This window comes from Peromyscus eremicus, chromosome 13 (genome assembly GCF_949786415.1).
Source record: "Peromyscus eremicus chromosome 13, PerEre_H2_v1, whole genome shotgun sequence".
NCBI classification, from domain to species: domain Eukaryota; kingdom Metazoa; phylum Chordata; class Mammalia; order Rodentia; family Cricetidae; genus Peromyscus; species Peromyscus eremicus.
In genome coordinates, this window is record NC_081429.1 from 55,215,284 (window position 1) to 55,240,217 (window position 24,934).

The window sequence follows — 24,934 nt, forward strand, 5'->3', positions numbered from 1 at the left end:
TGTCCAGGAGTTGGTAGCACTGCTGTTTGGGGACCACACTTTGAGGACTGGCTTGAGGTCAGACTGGAACAGATGTTCTGATGAGTGAATAGGGAATGCCATCAGCCCACTGATCTATGATGTTCAAGTCGGAATACTCATTCAGTATTGACAGGCACGGTTTCCAAGCACTGTACTGGGTACAGGAGATGCATTGGTGTTGAATATAGGCTCAGTCACTGTCTTCATAAGCCTGCAGTGTAGTGGAGAGGTAAACAGTGATCTGGTAGAGAAGGTGAGTCAATTGGTCCTTATAAACCAAGCAGCCTGCTGAGAAGGAAGCCAGCAGTGAGCTATGACTCCCCATTGAAGAGACAGGCAAGGTCTCTGTAGTGATACTGACATTTAAGCTGAGACTGGCCATGGGAAGCTGGACATCATGAGAAGACTGGAAACTTCTTCAGGTTGAATGAAGATATGAGCAAGAACTCTGAGGTGAGGTGGTAGCAGTGAGCGTGCTGCTGTGTACATATGGATTTCTTGTGTATGTGGTGGGAGGGCAGAGGATGCAGACTGCTTCTCTGGAGATATGGAGACAGGTCACTTGAGGTTGGATGATAGGTTAGAAGGAAGAGCTAGCTGCCAGGTAAGTAGGGCACCTGGCCTGAGAAGCAGGGAGGAGTAATGGTGACTGAGTGACGTCAGGAGTCATTTTGTTTCTGAGAGAAGACAGAACCGAAGACTTGCTTTTCAAGGGGCAGTGAAGCGACAATTATTCTGCAAATATAGTAGCTGGCTGTTTGTTGGGAAAGGGGGTAGGGTTTAATAACTGTTCTTGTTGACAGGGTTCCTTATATAGTGGATATCAGTGACGGCCTAGTTGCCTTGAGTTAGAAAATAGACATGGCCGTTGAACAGTAAACAGAATGTGTCTTTCTGTAATAACAGAGAACTTCAGATCTCAGAGACTGACAGCTGTTGGCACACAAGCAGGAAACAGCTACTCTATTATGCTCACAGCTTGTCTGGGTTAGGAATCCTGGCAGGGCACAGTGGGGTAGCCTTGGCACAGGACATCTGGGATTAGTTGGGAAGTCCTGTTAGCTGAGTGACTTGACAGGGAAGGCTAAAATTATTTTGGGGTTCTGCACTCACAAATCTGTTAGTCTGAGCATGGCTTCTTTATGTGGTGGGGCTTTCTCTGGCAAGAGATGACTTTTTGGGAAGTTAGACCCAAATGAAGGGGAAGAGTTGGACAGTTTGCCTTAAATCAGGTGTTAAAGGCTATCTTTGGCCTGGAGCCTGTCATGTGATTAATAACATTTCCAGTCTCTTCTACCTGCCTAGACCTCAGAAGTGAAGCAGCCAATCCTAGTTCATGCTATTAGATAATTAGAGGGTGTTCCTAAGGCAGGGCATGAAAGAACAGGCTTGACCTGGTCACAGGTTGTGCACAAGGCTTGCTCTGATGCATTCCAGTGGTGGGCTTCCTCCTCCAAGTACCACTGCGCACTGTGAGACATTATTCTTGATGTGGGTCGTCTTAAATGGCTGGAAGACACTGGTCCGCATTAGTCGATCCAGCCCTAAGATAAAATCCTTGATCTAAGGTAGTAGATTCCCAAAAGGGGAACATAGCATCCTAGGAAATGTGTAAAATCCCACTGGAGAAATGCAAAGTGTACCTCAGTATCTTAAAATGTTTAAAAATGTGCACTTTATGTTCATGTTATTGAACAATAATGTGATATATTAGTATGTATTTTTAAAATTTACAAATGCCTAGTTAAACAAATTTGCATATGCTCAAATTTTTTTGGTAATGGACTAGATACTGCTTTTTAATTATTTTTTGACAATTTAATACATGCATACAATATATTGTGATGATCACATAACCCCATTGATTACTCTTTCTTATTTCCTTCTACTTCTAATGATCCTCTTGTTTCTAAATAGCTCTCCCTCCCCCCTCCCTCCTTCCCTCCCTCCCTCCTTTCCTTCTCTCCCTCTCTCTTCCTCCCCCTCTTCTCTTTCTTTATGCTGGTCTTGTGTAGATGGTCATAGCTAATTTGTGTTCTTGATAGACATGGCTGTGCCATACCCAGATGACAGCATCTCATAGCATGATTCCCTATCCTTTGGCTCTTAAAATAGGTCTACTTCTTCTTCCATGGCGTTTCCAGGCTTTGGGCTTTGGAAGATGTGATAGTAATTTCCCTGTTTAGGACTAAGCACTCAATGGCCACATCTTTTCAGCATCGTGACCATTCATAAGCCTCTGTATGAACCATCACACACTGCAAAAAAAAAAGATGCTTCTATGCTCGAACTGTGAAGCAGTACTAGTCTAAAGTATAAATATAAGCACTTTTTTATTGTTGTTATTAAACCCACCCCTGGTTTTATATTTTCAGGTTTAAAAACCATCGTTCCCCTGCATTTATAGACTTATCTGAAATGATATGTTAAAAGTATACAATGATTATTAAGGTGTCCTATTTTTATTTTAAAATGTAATTTATTGAAATGTAAGCATTTAGAAGACCATTTGGCTTCGTGTTCTATTAGCATAATGTTGTAGTACATTAACCTCCAGGACCCGTGACTCCACATACACAGTCTGTTGACCAGGTTTTCAGTACTAGGTAAGTATTCCTTCTTGTGCAGATGACCTCAAGAACAATTAGAAAGGAGTTGGTTATCTCCAAAACAATCATGCCACCTTTGCACTAATGGGCACCTTGCCTGGCAGATCAATATAGTACTCAGGGTCCTGTGGAGTACTGTGGAGCTGGGTAGGACTGCTGACACCCCCTCACCTCCCTACCCCCGTCCTGTACCCTCGTAACACCTTACACAGTACCTTCTGGCACTAAAATACTAGCCAGTGGGGAGGAAGCTTTCAGCTCAGTTCCGGCTTGATTTGTGTGTAGCCTGTGTCTATAGTGTGTGATATCTCCAGCAAGAAGGGCTTCTCTTGTTTTGACTAAGAGCGATGACATTAACCATTGTTGTTTAGGAATTGTCTTGGGGCCCCCTGGCTAACAGCTAATCCCACACAGGGATTTTCATTTAAACATTTATGGCTTCTGGGGACTGCATTCTCTATCCATGCAGGATGCCTCTGCTCAAGTTCTTTCTTTAAAAAATTATTTTTTAGTTAGCATATAAAGTAATAGGTTCTCTATATGGCTTTAAAAAAATATATACATCCTTAGTTTTGGTCGACCCTCCCGCTGGCCCCCACCTGTCCCCTATCCTGCACCCTATTTTTCCCTAGTATTCTCACCTTTACTTTCATAGCACATGTTACCACCCCACCCACCCCGCCCCGCCCCGCCCCGCCCCACCCACCCCACCCCACCCTACCCCACCCCACCCCACCCCACCCCACCCCGAGACCTTTCCCTTACGCGCCCCCCACCTCTCTGGCTCCTGTCTCACTTCCTGATCTCTACAGACACTCACTTCAACATGAACACAGAAACCTAAAAAATGTGAAGCTAGGACCCATATGTGAGAGCAAGCATATGGTGTTTGTCTTTCTGGGCCTGGGTTACCTCGGAGTGGACACAGATATTCCACGGTACCACAGTCACCTTGTAGCTAACGCTGTTCAAACATCAATGTGCATCTACATCACTCAGAACCTTTATTTTTCTCGGTGCATTTAGAGAAACAAATTCATATTACTTAAGCTCACGGGGGATCAATTTATAAACCCAATCCCTACATTTGTTACTTTACACTAGCTGAAAAACCATACCTGTTATTTAAATATGGTAGACCTTTTCTCTCGGAAGATATTACTTTCACTCAGCTTTTACAAAACAATATTGCACCAGAGTTGGCTTGATGAGCCTTGAACTAACTAGTCGGAGAAAATTGGGGCTTTCTAAAGGATATTTGCATGAAGCCTGTATGATCTGGTAGTGGGTTTATTCACGAGATGCATCAGAGTAGATAGTGGTTGTGAACATAAAGCTGTGGTGAGCGGACTACCTGGGCGGTGGCTCTGTTGTCTGTGAGCTGCAGTGTGACCCTGGGCTAGGAAAAGCACCTCCTTGTGCCTCTATTTCTCCTGGGTGATGAGGATGTTACAGTTCCTACCCACAGTGAGTGGTACTCATAGTAAGTGTCCAGTACCCAGAAGAACACAGCCAGTATCAGTGACTCTCTAGGGATGGCTCTTTCTAGATCACAAACCTTAGTTCTCTGAACATCTCCTCTGGCATGCATCCCTTGGTTTGATCTAGCACCTTTACCCTTTCTATTTCTGCCATGATGTGGATATGGCTTAGCCTCCAAAGGTTCACGTGCTGGAAGCTTGGCTCCCAGCATGGTGGTGTTGGGAGGTGGGACTTCTAACCATCAGCTAGAGGTGATTAATCAGGTCAAGGTGATTCGCCCTGAGGGATGGATGAGTGCTGTCTCACAGTGCTGATGCAGGGCAGGGTTGTTATAAAGTCATGACATCTACATGCTTGGCCTCTTCTACAGAGCCCAACCCCCTTTCTGTTTCCCTGTGATGGGACACAGCCAGATGGCAACATCATGCTCTTTGGACTTTCCAAATAAACCCCTTTTTATTCCTTACCGAGCCTTGGGTATTCTTGTTTTAGCAATATACAAACACACTGTCTTAAGCCCTTTTAGAACAAGGTCTTTCACTTTTCCCCATGGAATTAAAATGCCCGGTGTCAGAAGTTGCCATATCAGCTGGTGACATTACACATGCCTCAGAACCTGTCTTCAGACGGCAGCTTATTGGTTCCCAGTTGCATTGCTTTGGGGAAGGCACGGCCCTGCTTAGGAAAGTACAGATTCACTTGACAACTCAGACGCCTGTGGAGTTGGGACACAGTAGTGACACACAAAGAGGCGCCTGACAATGGAGGCAGCTGTGTGGAACGCAGCCACTGTGGCCCCCCTAAAGATGTTTCAGGGAGTGATGGCCCACGCTGTAACCCCAGCATTCAGGAGGCGGGAGGATCCAAAGTTCAAAGACAGCCTTGACAGAGCGAGTTCGAGGTCAGCCTGGGCTTGGGGCTACATGACAGACTGCCTTCATCAAAGCCTCCATCCTACCAACCCAAAAGCAAAGCAAAGCAAAACAAAACAAAAACAAAACGAAGTAAAAAGCCAACCAAAACCAAGATATTCTAACTTATATTTTAAAAAATGTGCGATCACCAAACAGATCTGTGCGTAAATCTGGGGTTTGGTTTTTGGAACTTGATGAACTCATAGATACATGCTTGTTGCCTTTGCTAAAACAGGGATTTAAGAGTTGAGCAGAGCGTCCTTTCCTCCCTCCTCTCCAGGTGTACCACAAATTGTAGAAAGTCCTTCTTTCATTTTGTAACTATCTTTTGTCCCTTTGTTGTTTTTAAGTCACGATATAAAGGTCCAGATTGAAAAGCCGCCTCCGATAACTGAGTTTCCCGTACAGGTGTGGGTGTGGACTGCACTGTTTTCTTACACGCCAGCAGCGGATCCCACTAGATGCTGGCAGCACAGGCTTTACTTCTGGGTGTTTGTTCTGCAGCTGGTCATTTCGTTCATGATCTTCTCTGTGTGGTGTTTTCCAAGTGTCCCTCGTGTTTAGAACCCTTGTGGACTTTCTCCCTGACTACCAGTCCCGTTCCAAGCTCCCAGACACTCCCTAGCAGGAGGCCAGAGACACCTCTCGTGACCAGTTTACTGGGGTTGGGCCTCAACTACGTTTTGTTACCCAGTAGCTAACTTCAAATGGTTGTGGCCATGGTAAGCTCCATGCTCCACCAGCTCCCAGTCACTCTTCCTTCAGCGGTCGGCCTGTTTCCATGGATCTCCGGTCCTGTGAGTCTCTAGACCCAGAACCGACTGCGGGAGGCGTTTGTCTGGCCCCTGGACAAGTTTGCCCTCACAGGTTTGGCTGATGCTGCTTTAATTACTCTGGAATTTAGGCCAGACTTGTCAAGTGCCCCCTTCATCTCCTCCCAGACCCACCTCAACCCCACCCTGTCGTTACTTCTTTTTCCCTTCAGCCAGCCAGAAGGACATGTTGGGGAAAGAGTAAAAAGATGGGTTAGTCAGTAATGGGCAGCAGTTGGTGAGAGCTAACCACACAGCAGGAGCCCTGCCAGGTGCTTTCTAAGCAGCCTTTCCCCTCACTGTTCAGGAGGAAAGCACTATTATGCTAATTTGGCAGAAAGGATGGTTCAGAGAGGGGGCCAGTAACTTGCCCAAGGTCATTTGGCTCTCAGTGTCACTGTTTGAGTCGAACCTTTGACCTCTGGAGTCCACTAGGATGTACTGCCATCCACAGAGGCGGCTAAAACCCGATGAGGATGAAGGGTACAAGCCAAGTCCCGACGACGGCCAGAGGAAGCTGGCCCAAAACTAAGACAACTCGGGGTGGAGAAAGGAGGAGGAAGGCAGTCTTGATTAAAGGGGAGCACAGCGGAGAAAAGTGGAGGTCCTGGGAGGGGGTGGCGCTGTGGCAAAGGCCAGGAACTGTAGAAAAACTACCACCTGTGGTTTCTCAGACTGAATGGCCCTTTCTAACCTTTCCTACTCCTTCCTGGGAGTGTGGCAAGGCCCTTCCTGCTGCTATGGAAAGGGCTCTCTGAGCACTGCTCTTCAGCGGCTGGAGTGTGTGAACTGCAGACCCCACCATGTGTGCCTCCAGGGAACAGCCGTGGACCTCAGAGGGAAAAGGGAAAGAAAATGCTTCAAGCATTGAGCAGTCGGTGCTGCCTGGGAATTCTAGTACCGCATAGTAACCGCGCTCTCCTGCCTCTTCCACCTGCCCTTGACCTTGTGTTGCTCTTCTAGGTGCCCAGCGACCCACATGCAGTTGGCAGTACCTGAGGCCAGGCTTCTAGTGACCCGAGAAATGTAGAAAGTCCCCACCCAGCCCCGTTGGAAATGCGGTGACGACTTCTCTCCCTCTGAACCGACTTTCCCTAGAACTCAGGTTCTTGTCCCGTGACATGGCCGGGGAGTGACTCTCCCGGCCTACCTCAGTCTCTTCGAGAATTCATACTAGGAAAGTCTTGACACTGTGATCTAGCTTCCTCTTCCTGTTCCATGTCAAGCACTTGAATGGAGCTGTTCCCCCCACTCCACTTTCAACCCTCTCATTTTTAGAAGCAGGGCTAGCTTACCTCCCACCCCGGCTTCCGGCTTGCTCTGGCCTGTTCACGAGCATCACCAGCTGTGTTTTCTAATTCCAGGGGTAGTTCCAGCACTCCCATTTCCCATGCCTGGAGTGTTTTGTACCAGGAGTTTTATTTTAATGGAGTCTCTCATCATTCCATGCATATGTTGAGGCTAGCCAGAGACAAATATAGACTTTAAAAACCCCTCAGAGTTGATGTCCCTGTTTAACAAATCACTGAGCTCCCAAGAGTGCTCATTTGGGGACATTTTCTGGGTCACATTAATGCCACCTTTTGGGTCTTATTGTAGGTGAGGTGTCACAGAAAACAAAATTCCACAGCAGGCAGCCTTGGTAGAGGGGTGCAGGTGGACCTTGGAACACCAGCTGAATTTCACTTCCTGTTTCCACCTTCTCATAGACCTACTTTTTTCACTCACTGGATTTAACTGCAAATATGGTCCTAATTGAGAGCAACAGAATGGACAGGAAGGCTTTGAAGCAAGGCCATGCCTCACCCATAAAGGGATGAAGGCTGATCTGTCCATCAAGTTAGAGGTGTATAAGAGATATAAGAAAACATGGCACCCACCTGTCTAAACCTTAGAAGACGTTCTGTTCTGTCTTGCCACAGAAACCTGCAGGCCACCCTCAGAGAGGCAGATCTTTTCCCTTTGGGGTCATAGGCTTCAGTAGAAAGTCTAAAATAAACCCAGTCATTATGGCGCTGTGATCTTCTGAGGCACGTGTTGAATAGGCACCATGTGCTGGATGTGGTGTCATGTCCAACGGGAGATGCCTAAGTAGACTCTGCCCACCCTCTGTCCACCGTCCAGGTCAGGGGCGGGGCAGAAGGCAGATGGGACACCATCCCAGAAGCTTATGGTGTGGCCGAGTCCAGTGTGGTGGAGCAACCAAAGAGATTCGGAGGACAGGGCACTAAGCTGAGCGTGGAAAGACGTCTTCCAAATGACTGCAAACCTCAACTCAGGGACTCGATAGTGTGTGGCTTGTGGGTCACCTTGTCCTTGTGCTGGATGTTTCTGCTGCTTCTCCAGTCATCTCTTTTGTGTCTCAGAGCATCACGTGTCTTCATTTCCATCTGACTGAAGTTTGCTGTTTAAACAATCTTGAATTTGGCAGGGAAGAGAGTAGAGGGATATGTAGTTATAAAATGGTGCATAAGAAGTAGGCCAAAGGTTACGACACATGTTTTGTCCGTTGGCATTCAGGGAACAAAAGGCAAACATCGTGTCACCCATAAGGTAGTAAGAGAAGCCATGTTGGAGCAGTTGTGCTTAAAGTGGAAGCGTATAATTTGGGGAGGAAGCTGAGGCATGATTCAGGATTAGCATTAAGGAATACAGAAGCTGGGGCTGGCGGTGTAGGCCAGCCATCCCAGCTATGTGGGAGGCTGAAGCAGGAAGATGAAAAGTTCAAGGCCCACCTGGACTACAGAGTGTATTTGAGGCCAGTCTGGGCAACTTAGTGAGCGTGTGTTTCAAAATAAAAAGTAAAAAGAGGGCTGGGGGGTAGTCATGATAGTGTATGCCCCTATCCTAGGACTCTCGAGGAAGAGGGAGGAAGATCAGGAGTTGAAGGCCAGCCAGCCTTGGTTACATAGTAAGTTCAAAGCCAGCTTGGCTTTCGTGAGATTCTGTTTCACCCCCACCCACAAAAGGGAGTGGAGCTGGAGCTGGAGTTCAGTGGTAGAACTGAGCAAGTATGAAGCCCTGTGTCCAATCCCCAGTACTGAGCAACAATAAGAACAGATTATGGGGTTAGAGAAAATGCCGTGAGCTAAGACACTTTGACTTGCTAATGGTGATGGAGTCTTTGGGTGATTTCAAGACTGAGCGTGAAGCATGTTGGTGACCAGGACTAGTGAGTAGGAAGCAGGTCAGGGCAACGAGTCTTTGGCAAGCTGTGAGACTTTGGAAGGGTGTGAGCCAGAAAGTTTCCCTATGAAAGGAGGTGGAACACTGATGTGCGAGAGAGATGGTCAGTCAGATGGCCAGACGGCATAGAGACCTCAAATCTGGAGCAACCAAGAGGCGATACACAGGGCGCTCATCTGATTAAGCTATGTGTTACTGTTTTCTATTTTTAAGTTTATAATTCACTGGAAAAATCAGTTTTATATAACTTAATATGTACACAGCCTTCAGAAGTGCACATGTATGCAAAGTAAGCTACATTTATGTGAGAAATCATGAATGTGTAAGTTTAATAGAGAAGGCATGATACCAACAGCAGACCAGCCACTCAAACGATCAGTGCTTACACTGTCGACGGAATGCTGCATCTCTGTGTCTTCTCTGGTGTCGAGAACAAAGGTATTTGGGGTGTTTGTCGCAAAGGACCCTGTTCTTGCCTTTCTTTGCTCTCAGAAGCCAGAAGATCATGTGAGGATCTGAAGGGCTCTTAGTCTATCTGAGAAAATAATAGCTTTAACTGCCAAACTGCATAAAGTTGGGTTAGGGAAACATTTTGTCTCAAGTCCAGTTCTATAAAGGATGCATGCACGTCCATGACCCAGCCTCTGGTGCTTATTCTCAAGGAGTCCATGTCTATCGGAGAACACCCTGTAGGTGGGAGGGTGCCTCTCTCATACCTGGTATCTCTGAGGGGTCCTATTCTGTGACCGTCTTCCAGTTCTGGGACCACTCACAGCAACCTGTAATTCAGGTCTTGGGAGGCTCCTGTTTCTCCGTCAGCCTCCCTAAGCCTAAGGTGATGAATAGGATTTGTTATAGTGCATTTGCTTTCTGTCCCATTGGCTCAGGTTAGAAAGGCCATATGTGAATGCTTCCTTGTTTGGTGATGTGGAAAGTGGCCCCCAGGTTACCTGGTGTGAGGACTTTTGTGTCCAGCATGGCTTTACTTAGAAGGACTAAGGAGGAACTGCTAATGTCTTTGATAACAGAAGTGTCCCAATCTGAGGCATCTGTCAAGTATCAGAAAGCTTTGACGGGGTGTTTATGCTTGAGGATGCCCAATTCTCACGACTCAGGAAACCATATTAAAACCCCCAGGACAGGGCCGGACCTGAGTTTGGATCCCCGGGATTCACAAAAGCCACGTGCAGTAGCACAAGGATCTGTAATCCCAGTGTGCCCATGGCTGTGTGGGAGGCAGCACAGGAGACTCCCCGGAAGTTCAAAGGCCAGCTTGGCCACCTCACTTAGCAGCAGAGAGACCCTTGTGTCAAACAAGGAGGAAGATGAGGGCCGGCATCTGAAGGTCATCCTCTGACCCCCACATTTGTACATTTACACACACACACACACACACACACACACACACACACACACACACGAGTGCTTGTGTGTGTATGCGCAAGCGCGCACACACATGCATGCACACACACTCAAATAAAAATAAAAGACCCCCCCCCCCCAGGGCATCTCCGTATGTCTAGGCTTTATCAAGACCTGACTCTGCTGATGTTGAATGAGAGAGAAGCCCTGTTGCAGGAGGAATACTTTCTAAACAGTCATGCACCCTGATGTATAGGTATTGAGGTAGTTATGAGAGGAAGAACCTGATCTGCATCCTAAGTATGAAGAATTTAGGGTCTAGGTCTAGAGAAGTGATTCTCAACCCCTTTGGGGGTCACATATCAGATGTTTACATTATGATTCATAACAGTAGCAAAATTACAGTTATGAAGTACAAATGAATATCATTTTACAGTTGGGGGTCGCCACACCATGAGGAACTGTGTTAAAGGGTCACAGCACTAGGAAGGTTGAGAACCACTGGCCTAGAGTCTGAGAGAGGCTTCAGTTATCTGGTGGTTAAGGAAGGGCAATTTATAATAGCCAGGATATAGGATACACTGGTTGACTACTTCATGGGGAGGGTGCTCAGGGCAGGTGCTGCTATTGACCATTTTTGATGATTTCATGGGGAGGGTGCTCAGGGCAGGTGCTGCTATTATTGGCTGACTTTGATGACATATATATATGCCTACACACACACACACACACACACACACACACACACACACACACACACACATATATATATTTTAACCAGCAAAATTATTTCTGCAGAAGGTATTCTTCATCTCCTTGTTCTCTTCTAAGTCACTGAGGGACCTGGAAAAAAAATCAAAGACATATTAATACTAGCACAGCTAATTTTTATTGGGCATCCAAATTGTGTCTGCAAGAGAAACAATCTTATTTTTGTTTTGTAGAGAAGGAAAATGAACCCTAGAGGGGTTGGCTCTGGTAGAGGAATGATGCAGAGTCCGAGTCAAGGGCAGGCTGACTTCTGGACTCCTCTTAATCCTAAGTGTGTGTGCACATGTGCCTGAGAACCCCCGGGGCCTTGCTGGGAAGATTCTGAGTGAGCCAAAGCCCTCCAAAGTGCTGCAGAGGGAGCTGAAGCACACTGTCCTTGGAGAAGGTTCTTAGTGTGGTTGACACCATGGTGTTCTCAGAGAATCCAAAGAGTGCAGGGCCAGAAAAATCCAGGACCATCAAATACTATTTGTGACTGTGGGTAGATAAGTAACCCCAAGTCAATCTTCCTTCATGTCCTGGTAACTGAGGATGAGAGTCCACCCTGGGTTGCTTCTCCTGGTAACTGAGGATGAGAGTCCATCCTGGGTTGTTTCCCCTGGTAACTGAGGATGAGAGTCCATCCTGGGTTGCTTCCCCTGGTAACTGAGGATGAGAGTCCATCCTGGGTTGCTTCCCCTGGTTAACTGAGGATGAGAGTCCATCCTGGGTTGCTTCCCTTGGTAACTGAGGATGAGAGTCCATCCTGGGTTGCTTCCCCTGGTAACTGAGGATGAGAGTCCATCCTGGGTTGCTTCCCCTGGTAACTGAGGATGAGAGTCCATCCTGGGTTGCTTCTCCTGGTAACTGAGGATGAGAGTCCATCCTGGGTTGCTTCCCCAGGGTTCATTAAGAGTCAACTTGTAGCACTGCATAGAACAGTGCTCTGGTAACTTTCTGGAACATTGGGTAAATTATAGTTTTATCATTGCTGATCACAGATGTGTAATGCTTTGTTTATTTGCAAAGAAATAATGTTCACAAGTCAAATATTTAAAACCTACTGTGAGATAATGAAGGCTTTGGACAGGAAATAATGTGTGATTGCTTAAAACCAGCTTACTCGAGCAGTCCTGTCTTCGTTTATTGATGGCAAAGTCTTTTATTACTTACAAAAGGGATCTTATCTGCCTGTTTCCAAACTGCAGTTGCTGAAATACAGTCAGAAGAAAGCAGACAGAGAACATCCATAAAAACCGTTCACCCAGAAGTAATCAAGCTAACATCCTGGTGTGCCACACGGATTTGATGCCTTTAGTCCAGACAACTGCATCATGAATTTTATTATTAGTATTACATATAAACTCTGTCTTTAAAATATCCACCTGGAGGGTGAAAAAAAGTCTTGTAAAGTACTAATCAGTGTAGTTCAAATAGTTTTCTGTGAGCCACAACAACCACAAAGGATTTAGTTTTTCATTTATTCAGAGAGGGGGAAAGAGGAGAGGGAGAGGGGGAAAGGCCCCCAGTAGCTAAGACTGCCTGTTGTGTCCAGAGTAGACGGATCTGAGCATTGTTCCTTCCTTTTACGACACGTGTCTCTCGGCATTTTCTAACACTGAGCTGGTGGCTCTCTTTGCTGACGGCAGAGTTTAATTGGGTCTTAAAGTAGGAAGTCCACTCCCTGGAATGAGAGAGCAAGTTTTCTTCAGTCTCCTCGATGCCAGGCATTCTGTCTTGCTATATCTTCAGGATTAGACACCATGCTTGGCATGCGGCAGGCCTTCCGTGAATGTACGGATTGACTGAGAGGCTGTTCCATAATATGGCAGCACCACAGTGTGTCCGTCTGTTGTTGGTGGTTATTTGGATTACTTCCAGTTCTGATGGTCATAGATAGGCTGTTGACCATGCCTTGCAGGTCTTTCTATGGACACAGATTTTTATTTCTTTTGGGGAAATCCCAAGAAGTGAGTACCTCGATTGTACGGTGCATGTGTATTTAACTCTTTCAGAAACTGTCAAGATGTTTTCCAAGTGGTTACAGCAGTGTCTGTTCCTCTACATCATGTGATAGCAACACACGATTATCATCAGTCTTTTTAATATAAGCAATCTTAATAAATATTTAATATGATTTTAATCTTTTTAATAATGATGTTGAGCATTGTTTCACATGCTTATTTGCTCTCTATATCTTTTTTTGATGACATCTGATCCAGTCTTCTGGCTAATTTTAATCAGCATTAAGTTCTTCTTTAAAGGTCTAGTAGAATTCTGTATGAATTTATCTGGTCCCAGGCTTTGCTTTGGATTTAAGGCCCACTTCATGAGCTGAAACACATACCTAAAACTGCTAAAGTGGCCAAGGGCCTGAGACTTAGATAGGACATGGGCCCTAAGGACCCGTTACTATTATGCTGCTAAGGAACGTAGCAATAAAATGACTCCTAATGGCACACAGCTGTACCCAGAGATCAGCATACTACTCAGCCCTCATCCCTGCCGTAGACGGGAGTTAACATGGAAACCCACAACCAGACGATGTGCAGCGAGTGAGAGACTTCACAGCTCCCAGACCTCGGTGGAATGTCTTCGTTGGAGACTCTATGACTGCGTCAGTCTGACTGGTTCTTATAGATCTGCTCAAGTTTATGTTCTCTTGATTTAATTTGGGCAGGTCATATGTGTCTAGGAATTTATCCACTTCTTCTAGATTTTCCAGATTTTTCAAATACAGGTTTCTGTGCTATTCCCCCGTGATCCTCTGCATTGGCATCCGTTGTTACGTTCCTTCTTTCTAGATGCAGTATTCTTAGTCCACGTATCTTCATTATATACCATATCAGGATTCGTAAGGCTGACGCCCCGCCCTTTCATCTCAAAGTTTAATAGCTTGGATCTCCTCATTATCTTTTGGTGATTTTTGCTAAGGGTTTGTTGACTCTGTATCTTTTCAAAGAACTGATTCTTTATTTAACTGATTCTTTATATTGTTCTTTGAGTCTCTAGTTCATTAATTTCTGCCCCGATTGAGGATTTGCCTGAGTTTTCTCTCCCCTCTAAGGCCTCCAAGTGAATCACTAAGACATTTGTTTACATCTCTGTGACATAAGCACCTAACAGCCGTAAACTTTACCCTAAGTTGCTGTAGCTGTGCGAACATTTCCTTTGGTTGTACAAAGTTTTAATCTCCTCCTTCTTCAATGCGCTGGCTATTCTACAGCGACCCCTCGACATCCTTGTGTTGATTTCTGTTTTTATCCCACTGTGATCTGATAAGCTACAAAAATGATTTGATTTATTTTGTATTCGTTAAGACTTGCTTTGTCTCTTGGAATGTAATCTACTTTGGAGATGGCTCCGTGGGATGTGTATCCTGAAGCTGTTTAGTGGGGTCTTGTGTTTGTAAGATCGGTTTGATCTGTGGGGCTGGCAAAATTACATTCGGAATATATTTGGGAATACCTAATAAAACGGAATGTGCATACACCTCTATATCCAGCACTTCCTTTCCTTGGGATCTGCCCTAGTGGAGGCTTCACAAGCACGCACAGAGACATGTGTGAATGTACACACCACAGCACCGTTTATGAGGTGAAGAACTGAGACCCCCCCATCCCCCCATCCCCCCATCCCCCACCCCCGGTGTTTTCTGGGAATCTTGCTTCGCTGAGCTGTGGCTCTTTACCTCTAGAGGCATTTTTTTTTTTTTCCCAAGACTTCTGAAGCACACATAGATAAATGTTACCATGTTTGATTTTGCTGGTGGGCATATGTGTGTCTGTTACATAAATATCTCTCGGTATTTATGAGGCTTTCAAGTGAAAAGTGAACACAGACATTTTGAAAAGAAACTTGACATTTGTCTCCTTTCTCTTTCTCTCTTCTTTTTTTCTCCAGCCTTCCCGTTCCTTACCTCAAGACCCAGCTTCCTTCCCATTTGTGCCTTTTTTTTTTTTCTTAAATATAAATCTAAGTCTTTTTTCCTCACACAATTTGAAATACCTCCCAGGTACCTATTGTGTATTCGGGGTTTCTTCAGACATCTGCTTGTCTCAGGCAATCTCTCTTCAGCAGCGAGTTAAGCTGCTTGGACCCAGGGTGTCAGTTACTCTCCAGCATCCTTGCTTTCAGGGGGAGTTAGGATGGAAAAGGCAGCTCCACTCCTGTATTTCACCGGCTTTTTCCTGCTATTGCTCCGTTATCTGCACTGGCATGCATTCTCGTCACATCTAGGGAGGAGTGTTTGTTGTACGACAGATATTTAGAGTGCAGAGAAGCTGGTGCACGTTTAGCCAAGGATTCCCAAGGCCCACGCTATGCAGTTCTTCATCTTCAAGACAGGGGCTTGGGGACGCCCCTCCTCCTGCCTGGCTACGCAGTGTTTTCGTCTGCCAGAATGGCCTTGCCGTATCAAGCTCACTTTGCGTGCTCATACTTCAGCTTCCCCCTTTTCTTTCATCCGCTGCTTCTGTGGTAAACAGACATCTCAGGAACTTCCTCTGCTGGCTGTCTCCGCCGTACTGCACACTTAGCTCAGACCCAGCCGGCCTGGTATGGCTCCGGCTATTCATAGACTGGAGGGTTCATCTGCTTCCCTTCTGGAGGAGCAGGGTCTTCTCTTGTCCCATGTGTCTGAATCCACGTGCAAAGGGCAGCCTGGCATTGGTGCTAATGGGTAATGGAGAAGGATCTTCCTGTTTGTGATACCATGTTCAGGGGCTGATTCTAGATTCTTTCCTTGTATCCATGGGTGTTGTGAGGATCTGAGGGATGAACATTCACTTTGTCACGCTGAGGCCACTTTGACAAAAGATGAGATGGAAATGGTGAGAGTGTTCATCTCAGCCACCGTGTCCAGCTGTTACTCTGTACCTGGCCTGGTGCATGTACCTTTCCAGAACCACCCCCCTTCCCCTTCAGCCATCCTATGAGGTATGCACTGGCTTTTATGGTTGATCAAGGTTCCCAGATAGGAGACTACAAAGGCCCTGGACAAGATACGTTTATTTTCTTTAGTTTTCAAGAGATTCTTTTTCATGTCTTTTGAGAGCGACTGTCCCGATTTGTTCCTAATAGTTGGGGAGGAATTCCCTGTGACACCTGATAGTCTCCCCCAGCACTTGGCATCATGGTTGCCATGGTTACTCTGGCTGTTCTCACTTACGCTCCAATGCCCTACATCAGGAAAGTGGTAACTGGACGGTAAGGTTCTTTAATGTGAGAGGACTGGATTGGTTTAATTTTGCAGTCCTAACATCGTCTGCAGCAGCGGTTCCCAGCCCTCCTAACGCTGCGACCCCTTGATACGGTTCCTCATGTTGTGGTGACCCCCAACCGTAAAACTATTTTCATTGCTACTTCGTAACTGTAACTTTGCTCCTGTTAGGAATTGTAATGTAAACATCTGATGTGCAGGATATCTGATACACCACCCCTGTGACAAGGTCATTTGACGCCCCCCCAAGGGGGTTGTGACCCACAGGTTGAGAACCACTGGTCTGCAGCATCTGGCATCTGATAGCTTCTAAGCAGATGTTTATTTTCAGGAAATATGGCTGACGGTTGTAAAACACACCACAGAGTCACTGTACGTGTTTCCCTTACTTCTATTATTCTTTTTTCTCCCTACTAGTTTCAGTATTCTTAGACAAAAATGTTAGATCATTTGCAGCATAATGGCACTACCTCCTATGTTTCATTCATTATATATATTTATCCTTTTTCCTTAATCATACAGCTTTGCTCTGTTGCCAAGGCTGGTCTTGAAGTCCTGTGTTGAAATGATCTTCCGCCTCTTGCATGTTGGTACCACAGCTGTGCACTGCCACATCTGGCTTCCACATTTTGAATTATAAAACACAATGGCTTTCCCTTAGCATAGACTCTTGTCTTTTGTGTCTTAAGTTCAGACATTATCCTAATTCCTGTGTGGTTTGTGTGTTATCTTACGTTCTTGCTGGCTTTGTCTGCCATCTCTTGCTTGTGGTGAACTGTTTTCACAAGGGTTTTCTGTCTTAGGCTTAGCAGTGCATCTTCAGTGGAGATTTCCTCTGTGGTCCCAGAGTCCCTGGACTGAGAAAATATCTCTCGAGCAAAAGTTTAGGTTTTCTTTTTAGCAACATAGGGATACCATTGATCGAGAACTAAGTTTTATATCTATTTTTAATTTGAAAGTTCCTGTATTACATAGATAGTATAAATTCAAAATCCTAAACCACAGAGGGGAAATCCTGGGGATACAGATCCGTAATGGAGAGTCTCACCCCCTCACCAGGAGCTCTGAGCAAGGTGCCCCTGCCACCTGCCTGTGTGAAAGCTCGACTTTCTTTCAAGCCAGACTTTGACTTCAAAGGCTACTTCTTTCGTGACGGTCTCGGTTCCCGGTCAGCATTGCATCTCCCACAGCCAGGCCTGGGTTTGAAGGACCCGCTGCATCAACATCTCCTGCTGTGTAAGCACCTTCTGCTTCCTGCATTGCTTCCCAAGTCGCTCTCCACGTCTGGCCTCTTTCCATTCAGTTTATTGTAAACTCCATTCTGAGGATGTTTGCTGTATCTTTTATATGCTCATCAAAACTCCCCCTTGGGATTTTTGGGAGGACTCTAGAGGAAATATATCCTGGTTAGTTTTTATCAGTTCAACACAGCCTACTTCATCAGATTGACCTGTGGCCATGCCTATGAGAGAGTGTTTTGATTGATGTGGGGGGGCAAGCCCACTGTGGGCAGTGTCATTCTTAGGCAGGTAGATCTGGGTTGTCTAAGAAAGTTAGCTGAGCATGAGACAGTAAACAGCATTTCTTCATGGTTTCTGTTTGAGTTCCTGCTCTGACTTCCTTCGATGATGGATTGTGACCTGGAAGTATAAGCCCAATAAACCCCTTTCTCCTCCAAGTTGCTATTGTTGGTGGTGTTTATCATAGCAACAGAAAGTGAACTAGAGCAAAAGGATTTTAGACTACCAAGGGACATTCTGAGATGATATCCTTGCTCTCATTTTTTATTAAAAAATTTTTCAGATTGGGATTATGACACATAATTCTTCAACATCAGTTTGCTGTGTTGGGCGAATCCTATAACCTGTGCAGCCCTCAGATTCCTTTTCTTTTAAATGAAGTTAATAAAATTTGAGAACACGGTTGTGCATCTCCCCTGGTAGGGATGTTTTACAATCAAGCAGTTTGGAAAAATTAAAATGAAAGCATGGTATGATTACTAAATGGCCTTGCCTCTTCTGACACTTTAGGGTAGCATTATCCCAGAACGCCTTTCTAGTGGTGTCATGACTGGTGTTCCCTTTCCTCCATCTGTCCTCGCCTCCTATCATTGTGTCTCTGACACCATTGGTTTAACTTATGACAAAGTGAGGTGCTGCCACCCTTGAGTTTCGGCTTCCTGAGCACAGTGATATTGTGACTCTGTCACTCAGCCTTGGCTCATGGTCCTTGAACATTCTTGTTCCCTTCTGGAGAGCATGTGTTAGCAGCTTTGGTCAGCAATGAAGTCGCACTGTTTTTGGCTAAGGTCTTTCTAGCATTTACTATCTCCTTTTGCTTTCATGAACTGGTCTCCATTGCAGCTACATGTCTACTCAAGCTACAGGAAACCTTCGAATGTATATTAACAGCAGCATTTGGATTCCTATTAAGAATTTTTACAGTCTGACCTCAGACTACCCACCTTCTTACTATTATTGGAACTTTAGTTTGAACAAGCTGTGTCATATAAGGGACCACAGACTCAGCAAATCCAGCCATGTAATGATAGACCAACCAACTCTGCAAGGTGGGGAGAGAGTCTGGAATTTATTCTCTTTTTATTTGCATCCAAGTTCTCCAACAGAGCATTAACTTTGCTTCAGGTCAGATGAAGTCATCATGTGAGCTAGGGTTATCATTGGTTCAGTCACTTGGGCAAGGTTGTTTGTTCAACCAAGCCCTGGATCTAATTCAGTTCACAAAAGAGCATGCAAGTGTATAATTTTTGTCCTAATACCCAAGAGAAAAATTTAAGCAGGCAGAGTGAGGATTCAGAGAAAGTAGGAAGTTAAGATAACAAATATTTGTAGGGGGAATCAGTGGAAGAAAGAAAGAAACTATTTGTGTCTTCAATGGTTTTGTAGTTTACTGCCTATAAGAATATACTTGATTCTTATATTAGTATGTAGATTTTCAGACAACTCACCTTATTTTCAAAGCTAGGGTCATGCAGGGCTCACCATTGTCTATGACTGAATTCTCCAACCTATACCATGGTTTTGAGTTGCAAACTTCTCTGTTCTCAGTTCTCGGTAGTAATGCCTGGACACACATGTGTAAGTTTCCATCTCATTCAAGCTCCTCCCTCTGTTCACTTAATGTCAGTCCATAAAACCACTTACTAGGTCTTCCGACAGCTAAAGTGGTTTGAAGATCAGGCCCTGTCCCGTCTCCTGCCTGCTGTCTGTCTCAGACATGAAATGCACAAAGCAATAGTCTAAAAGAAAGGGAGGACCTTGACTGTGAGAAAATATCTGTGAGAACAATACCCTTGGGCTAGTAAAGGGTTGTTAGGTTGATTATATAGTCAAGTGGTAACAGGACTGAGAGAATCAACACTGAGTCCCAAGAATCCCGAGTGATCATGGGAGGTTGTGGAAGAGGCCATGCTTATGGACTGGTTCAGTTCAAGCTGACCCAGTTCCGAGTCTCAGAAACGCTGCCAGGGTAAGGATAAGGAAGAGTAAGAGCTTTTACTTCCAGGAAATTTCGACCTTGGAGGGTTCATTGACCAAATTAATATACCTGATTCTCATGTTACCATATACATTTTTAATCAGTGCAACTTTATTTTCAAAGCTGGGGTGCTGCGGCTCAAGAGTCACCATAGTCATGTACCTGGTCACAGACTGCCAGCTTCACATACCTGTGTCTGCACACTGGTATTAGTGTCCTCGTGTGGAGTTCTTGCTGTGCATGGCCTCCTGCTTGTTTGGGGCTTTATTTGCATTGTCTGGACTCCTCTTAGACCTGTAAGTAGATATTATCTCCAATTTATAGACTTATAAACGGGGAGGCTGTATTTCCCCTGTGTTACCATGCCGCTTCTTTACATGTCTTAAATCCCTTGTCAAGGACATCAACTAGAGCTTGCCAGCTGAAGGTCCAGCCTTGGCTCTGTTATGTATCCGTAGGATCTTGGGCACACTCCCCATCTGTCTGAGCCAGTTTTCTCCTGTGATGTTCCCGAGCCACAGATGCAGTATCTGTGTTGCAGTTGAACCCGTTGGGGCTGCGCTCCTCACAGTCCATTGATGGTCTTTGCATCGTGTTCAGCTGTGCTTTCCTGTAATGGTCTCAATTTGCTGTCGAGAGAAGCCTCTTTGATTAGAGGTGATAGCTACACTTACCTGTGGGCATACAGGTAAAATTTAGAACGTAGCTACAAAAGTGTGCTGGTCTAGCAAAGGGGTGGAAGTAGATTGTCTTCTGAGATCCAAGAACTCAATAGCCCTGGGGAGGCTGGCTAGGTTTCCAGGACCAGGCATAGTTCTTCTCTTGTTGATTGGCCTGAAGTCTGTTTAAACAGCTGTTGGTTCACACCAATAAGTGGGTACCACCGTTGCACCTTGAGGGATAGCTTGTCATTCTGGCCACTGTTGTGGTTTCTAGGTGTCACATCTGAGTAGGCCTCTTTTGCCTTTCTTCCTTGGAAGCGTACATAGAACCTTTTGGTACCACGGAAGCTAGTCTGCGGGAAGGAGACTTTCAGGTTAGCTCTGGCTCAAATAGTCTGTGTCTTGTGTCCTAAGTATGCCCTAAGAATGCAATGTCTTCAGCAATAGGGTCATTCCTTAATCCTTTGAGAGGACGCAAGGGCAGCAGCCATAACCTATATGTTTTGGAGAGTCATTTGTACAACCTACCAACAACTTGAAAAGAGGTTTCTCATGACTGGTACTGGAGTTTTTGTCAAACTCACACACGTAGGTTGGCCCTCAAGCCTCATTCTATAAGCGCGAACCTCAGTGTGAGTGACGCATCCTGACATCCGGCTGCCACTGACTGATGTATACTTTGATATTGTTTATTTTAGGATTCCGAGAAACGAACCCCGCTCCATGTGGCTGCATTCCTGGGAGATGCAGAGATCATTGAACTCCTGATTTTGTCAGGTAAATAACTCCTGTATTCAAAAGCCAACTGTTCAAGGAAGCTTAAAAGACCGATTTACTAGATAGCAACTACAATGAACAGAACAGAATCACTTTGCTTTGCTCATCAAAGTTTATTTGATCAGCAATCTATCTGTACATGAAATACAATAGAAGAAATTGTTGTTGGCAACGATTCTTGAATAAGTGAATATTACCTTGAATGTCTGATTCCTATCTGTCCTGTCAGACTTGGCATTATAGACAAATTTAGTACATTTGGATAGCTTGATATTTTTTAATTGTAAGAAAAGAAAACTGGTTAAAGTCTACATGAACACATATATATTTTGTATGGGTTTATACACAATGTATAGCACAAAGTGTGCATATAAGGGGACATACATACATATATTTAAATTGTACTACAAAATAATACTCGTTTCCTTATGTGCAACGATGCCTGTAATAACAGTGTGGAAACAGATGGATGGGCCATGCCCATTTCTAAATAGAGGTTTTCTCTGAGTATGCAGGGGGAGTGTTGAAATATCTTCATGGAAAGGCATAAAATGGACTACTACAACTCTGTAAGATATTTTATATTTTCAAAAATTGGGTGCAAATGTGGGAATCATGTCAGATCTAATCCCTGTATCTACTGGTCTGTGAGATTCTTTCTCATTCACTATACTTTTAATGTTCCATCAGATTGAAAGATTTGTGAATGCTTTTATTTCTAGACTCCTGTATGTTCAGTACATCTCACAGACAGGTTTTCAAAACCAGTACATGGTTTTTCCTCTGAATGCTTGCTAGACAAATCCCTTGCACACGCTTTGTTGTAGATTGTATGCAGGCCTCGCTGTAGATTGTACGTAGGCCTCGCTGTAGAGTATATGCAGCAGGCCTTGCTCTAGGTTGTATGCAGGCCTTGCTCTAGATTGTACATAGGCCTCACTGTAGATTGTATGCAGATCTTGCTGTAGATTGTACATAGGCCTCGCTGTAGATTGTACATAGGCCATTCTGTAGATTGTATACAAACCATGCTATAGACTGTATGTAGGCCTCGCTGTAGATTGTAAGCAGGCTGACTGCTCTTCCTTCTCCTGTATTGTTTGGGGAGATTAAAATCTGGAGGAAATGCTGTCGCCAACCAACTAGGCAAAAGGCCCGTCCTAAGTGTTTGCCTTTGTCTGCGGTAGCAAAGGGAAATGCTAACATTCCAGAGTATGCAACACAAAGATGAGAGAGAGAGGTGCATGTACTCAACAGATGTGAAAGGCACCGTGGTGAAGACAGAGCTGTGCTGTGTGCGCAGGAAGGCTCGTGTGGTTCTCGGGTTCCCGGTGTTCCATTTTTCGGGCGAGCTTCTCCAGGAAACAAGTATAATATATGTGAAAACAAGTGTGCTTTAGCAGGGTTAGATTTGTGGGCATTTCTTAGTCTCAAGAGCAGATCTTTCTTTTGACAACCTGAGGGTGTTATTGGCTGTGTTTGAAACAAGCATGTTTTGTGTGGTATGGGCACAGACCATAGCTAAGAGCCAGTGCATACCTGGGCAGTTACCCTAACAGTTGAAATTTGGTCCATGGAAAATTGTAGACAGAATCAAAGTGTAAAGTAAGAATCATGTGATAATGATACCTAATGAACTGAAGCAACAGCATCATTACCAAGACAAGCATTCCCTTATCTGAAAGTCTAAAGTCCAGATGTTCCAGTGCTATCATGATGCCACAGGTGGGGAATTCCACATCTGATTTAATGATTCCACATCTGATTTAATGGGAAATTCCACACCTGACTTAATGGGATGAACCGCCATCAAAATGCAGATACGTTAAAATATGTCTAAGGTATATACAAAGCAGAGGAGAACTTCATTGTAGTCTTGGGTCAAATAGAACAACACCCTTCCCTCCAAATTCAAAATCTGCAGCACTTCTGGGCTCAGGCAGTTTGGATAGGGATGTTCAACCTGTGTTAAAAGATGTCTCGGAGGCAGCAGAGATGGGCCAGTAGTTCAGAGCACCTAATACAGTTCCAGAGGACCCGAGTTCGATTGCCAGCACCACATCAGGCAGCTCACAACTGCCTGTAATTCCAGCTCCAGGGGATCTGAGGTACCTACACACTCATACACACATACACACACACACACACACACACACACACACACACACACACACACACACTTTAAAAGGTGTATCATAGGGAGAGGGGACAAAAGGCAGGAGAATGGGAGAGGGGAGTGACTGAGAACAAGAAAAGCTGACCCTGAGTTGATGCTCCTCCAGCCCCAGCTTTGAAAGGGAGGCTCTTAATCCTGCATCACGAGGGTCACCCGTGTGGGACCAGTGTTACTCACTATCACCTTACGTCACCTTCACGTAGCATAGACTTGCCAGTATCTCTGTACCTGTGGCTGATCCCGGAGGAGAGCCAGGAGACCTGTTGGAGTGTCTTGATCTGCGCACCTGTTTGGTCTTGGAACTGCTGATCTGTTCGTCTCTTTAGTACAACTCTGGTTCAGTTTGCTGTAGAGTTTCCCTCTCCCTCTCCTGCTTCTGCCCACCAAACTGAGAAAGGTCTTCAGCCATTTTATTCAACAGAGGCCAACTTTTGCAGTTCAAGTAGCTTTCATTTTCCCTGAAAGGACTTTTATTCAATTTGTATTTTATATCCCTAAAGAAATGTCATATGACTGCAGTGATTTCAGTTCTGAGATCTCATCTGGCAGCTGACCCTTTGGGGAATCCAACCGCTCTGTTTCCTCATTTCATAATGAATGAGGTGCTAATGATTCCCATGTTGGACAAATAATTTAGCCTTGCCAGAATAGCTGGTTACAGCTGTGCTCCCTGTGGCTGGGTAAACTCCCAGAGCATGCTGGAACCCAAATTCACTCAGCTACTACCGACTTTGTCTCCTATTAGCTGGGCCAACGGAACCGCGAGTGTCTCTGAACAGACGCTGTGAGGGGGAGGGGCAGTGTTCACGGTGAGCAAGCCTTGCAGGTTCCTTCCACTTTCTTATCTCTGCCTGTCGCTTGGGCTTGATTCCCTCATCCGACTGGACTTCTGTTTGGGAACTGGCCAGGTCAGGATCCAGGCGGTTGTGGGACGCCAGGAGGAGCACTGAGGTCAGGGGTGAAGTAAGGAAAGCAGAGCTGATTGGAAAATGGCCACAGAGAAATATCTTACAGAAAAACTCAGGAAGAACAAGGGTGATGGACTGAGTCTTGGGTTGGAGGAAGAAACAGGAGAACTTGTGCTCTACAAAATACACTCACTGCAGGGACTGGGGAGATATTTCAGTCAGTAGAATGCTTGCTGGCCTTCAGCAGCTACATAAATAACTGGGCTTGGTGGTGTGTTCGGGTCACCCCAGAGTCGAAGAAGTGCAGACAGCAGGATCCCGGGTTTGCTGGCCAGCCAGGACAGCCTCATTGGTGAGTCCCAGGCCCCAGGGAGAGAGCTTGTCTCAAAAACCAAGGTAGACAGAAGCTGAGGAATGACCTCAGAGGTTGACCTGTGGTCTCCACACATACATGCTGGCGCAGACACACACACACACACACGCACACGCACACGCACACGCACACGCACACGCACACGCACACGCACATGCACGCGCACACAGGCACATGCACACA

The 24,934-nt window shown here is 45.4% G+C and overlaps 1 protein-coding gene across 2 annotated transcripts in view; it reads left to right on the forward strand.

The window, feature by feature from the left end:
- Ankrd44 (ankyrin repeat domain 44) overlaps positions 1-24,934 on the forward strand; it is a 158,744-nt gene that overhangs the window by 12,849 nt on the left and 120,961 nt on the right. For both annotated transcript variants that reach the window (XM_059278040.1, XM_059278041.1), the window contains exon 2: positions 21,216-21,294. In XM_059278040.1, coding sequence (XP_059134023.1) covers positions 21,216-21,294 — 79 coding nt within the window. The remainder of the gene's footprint in view (positions 1-21,215; positions 21,295-24,934) is intronic.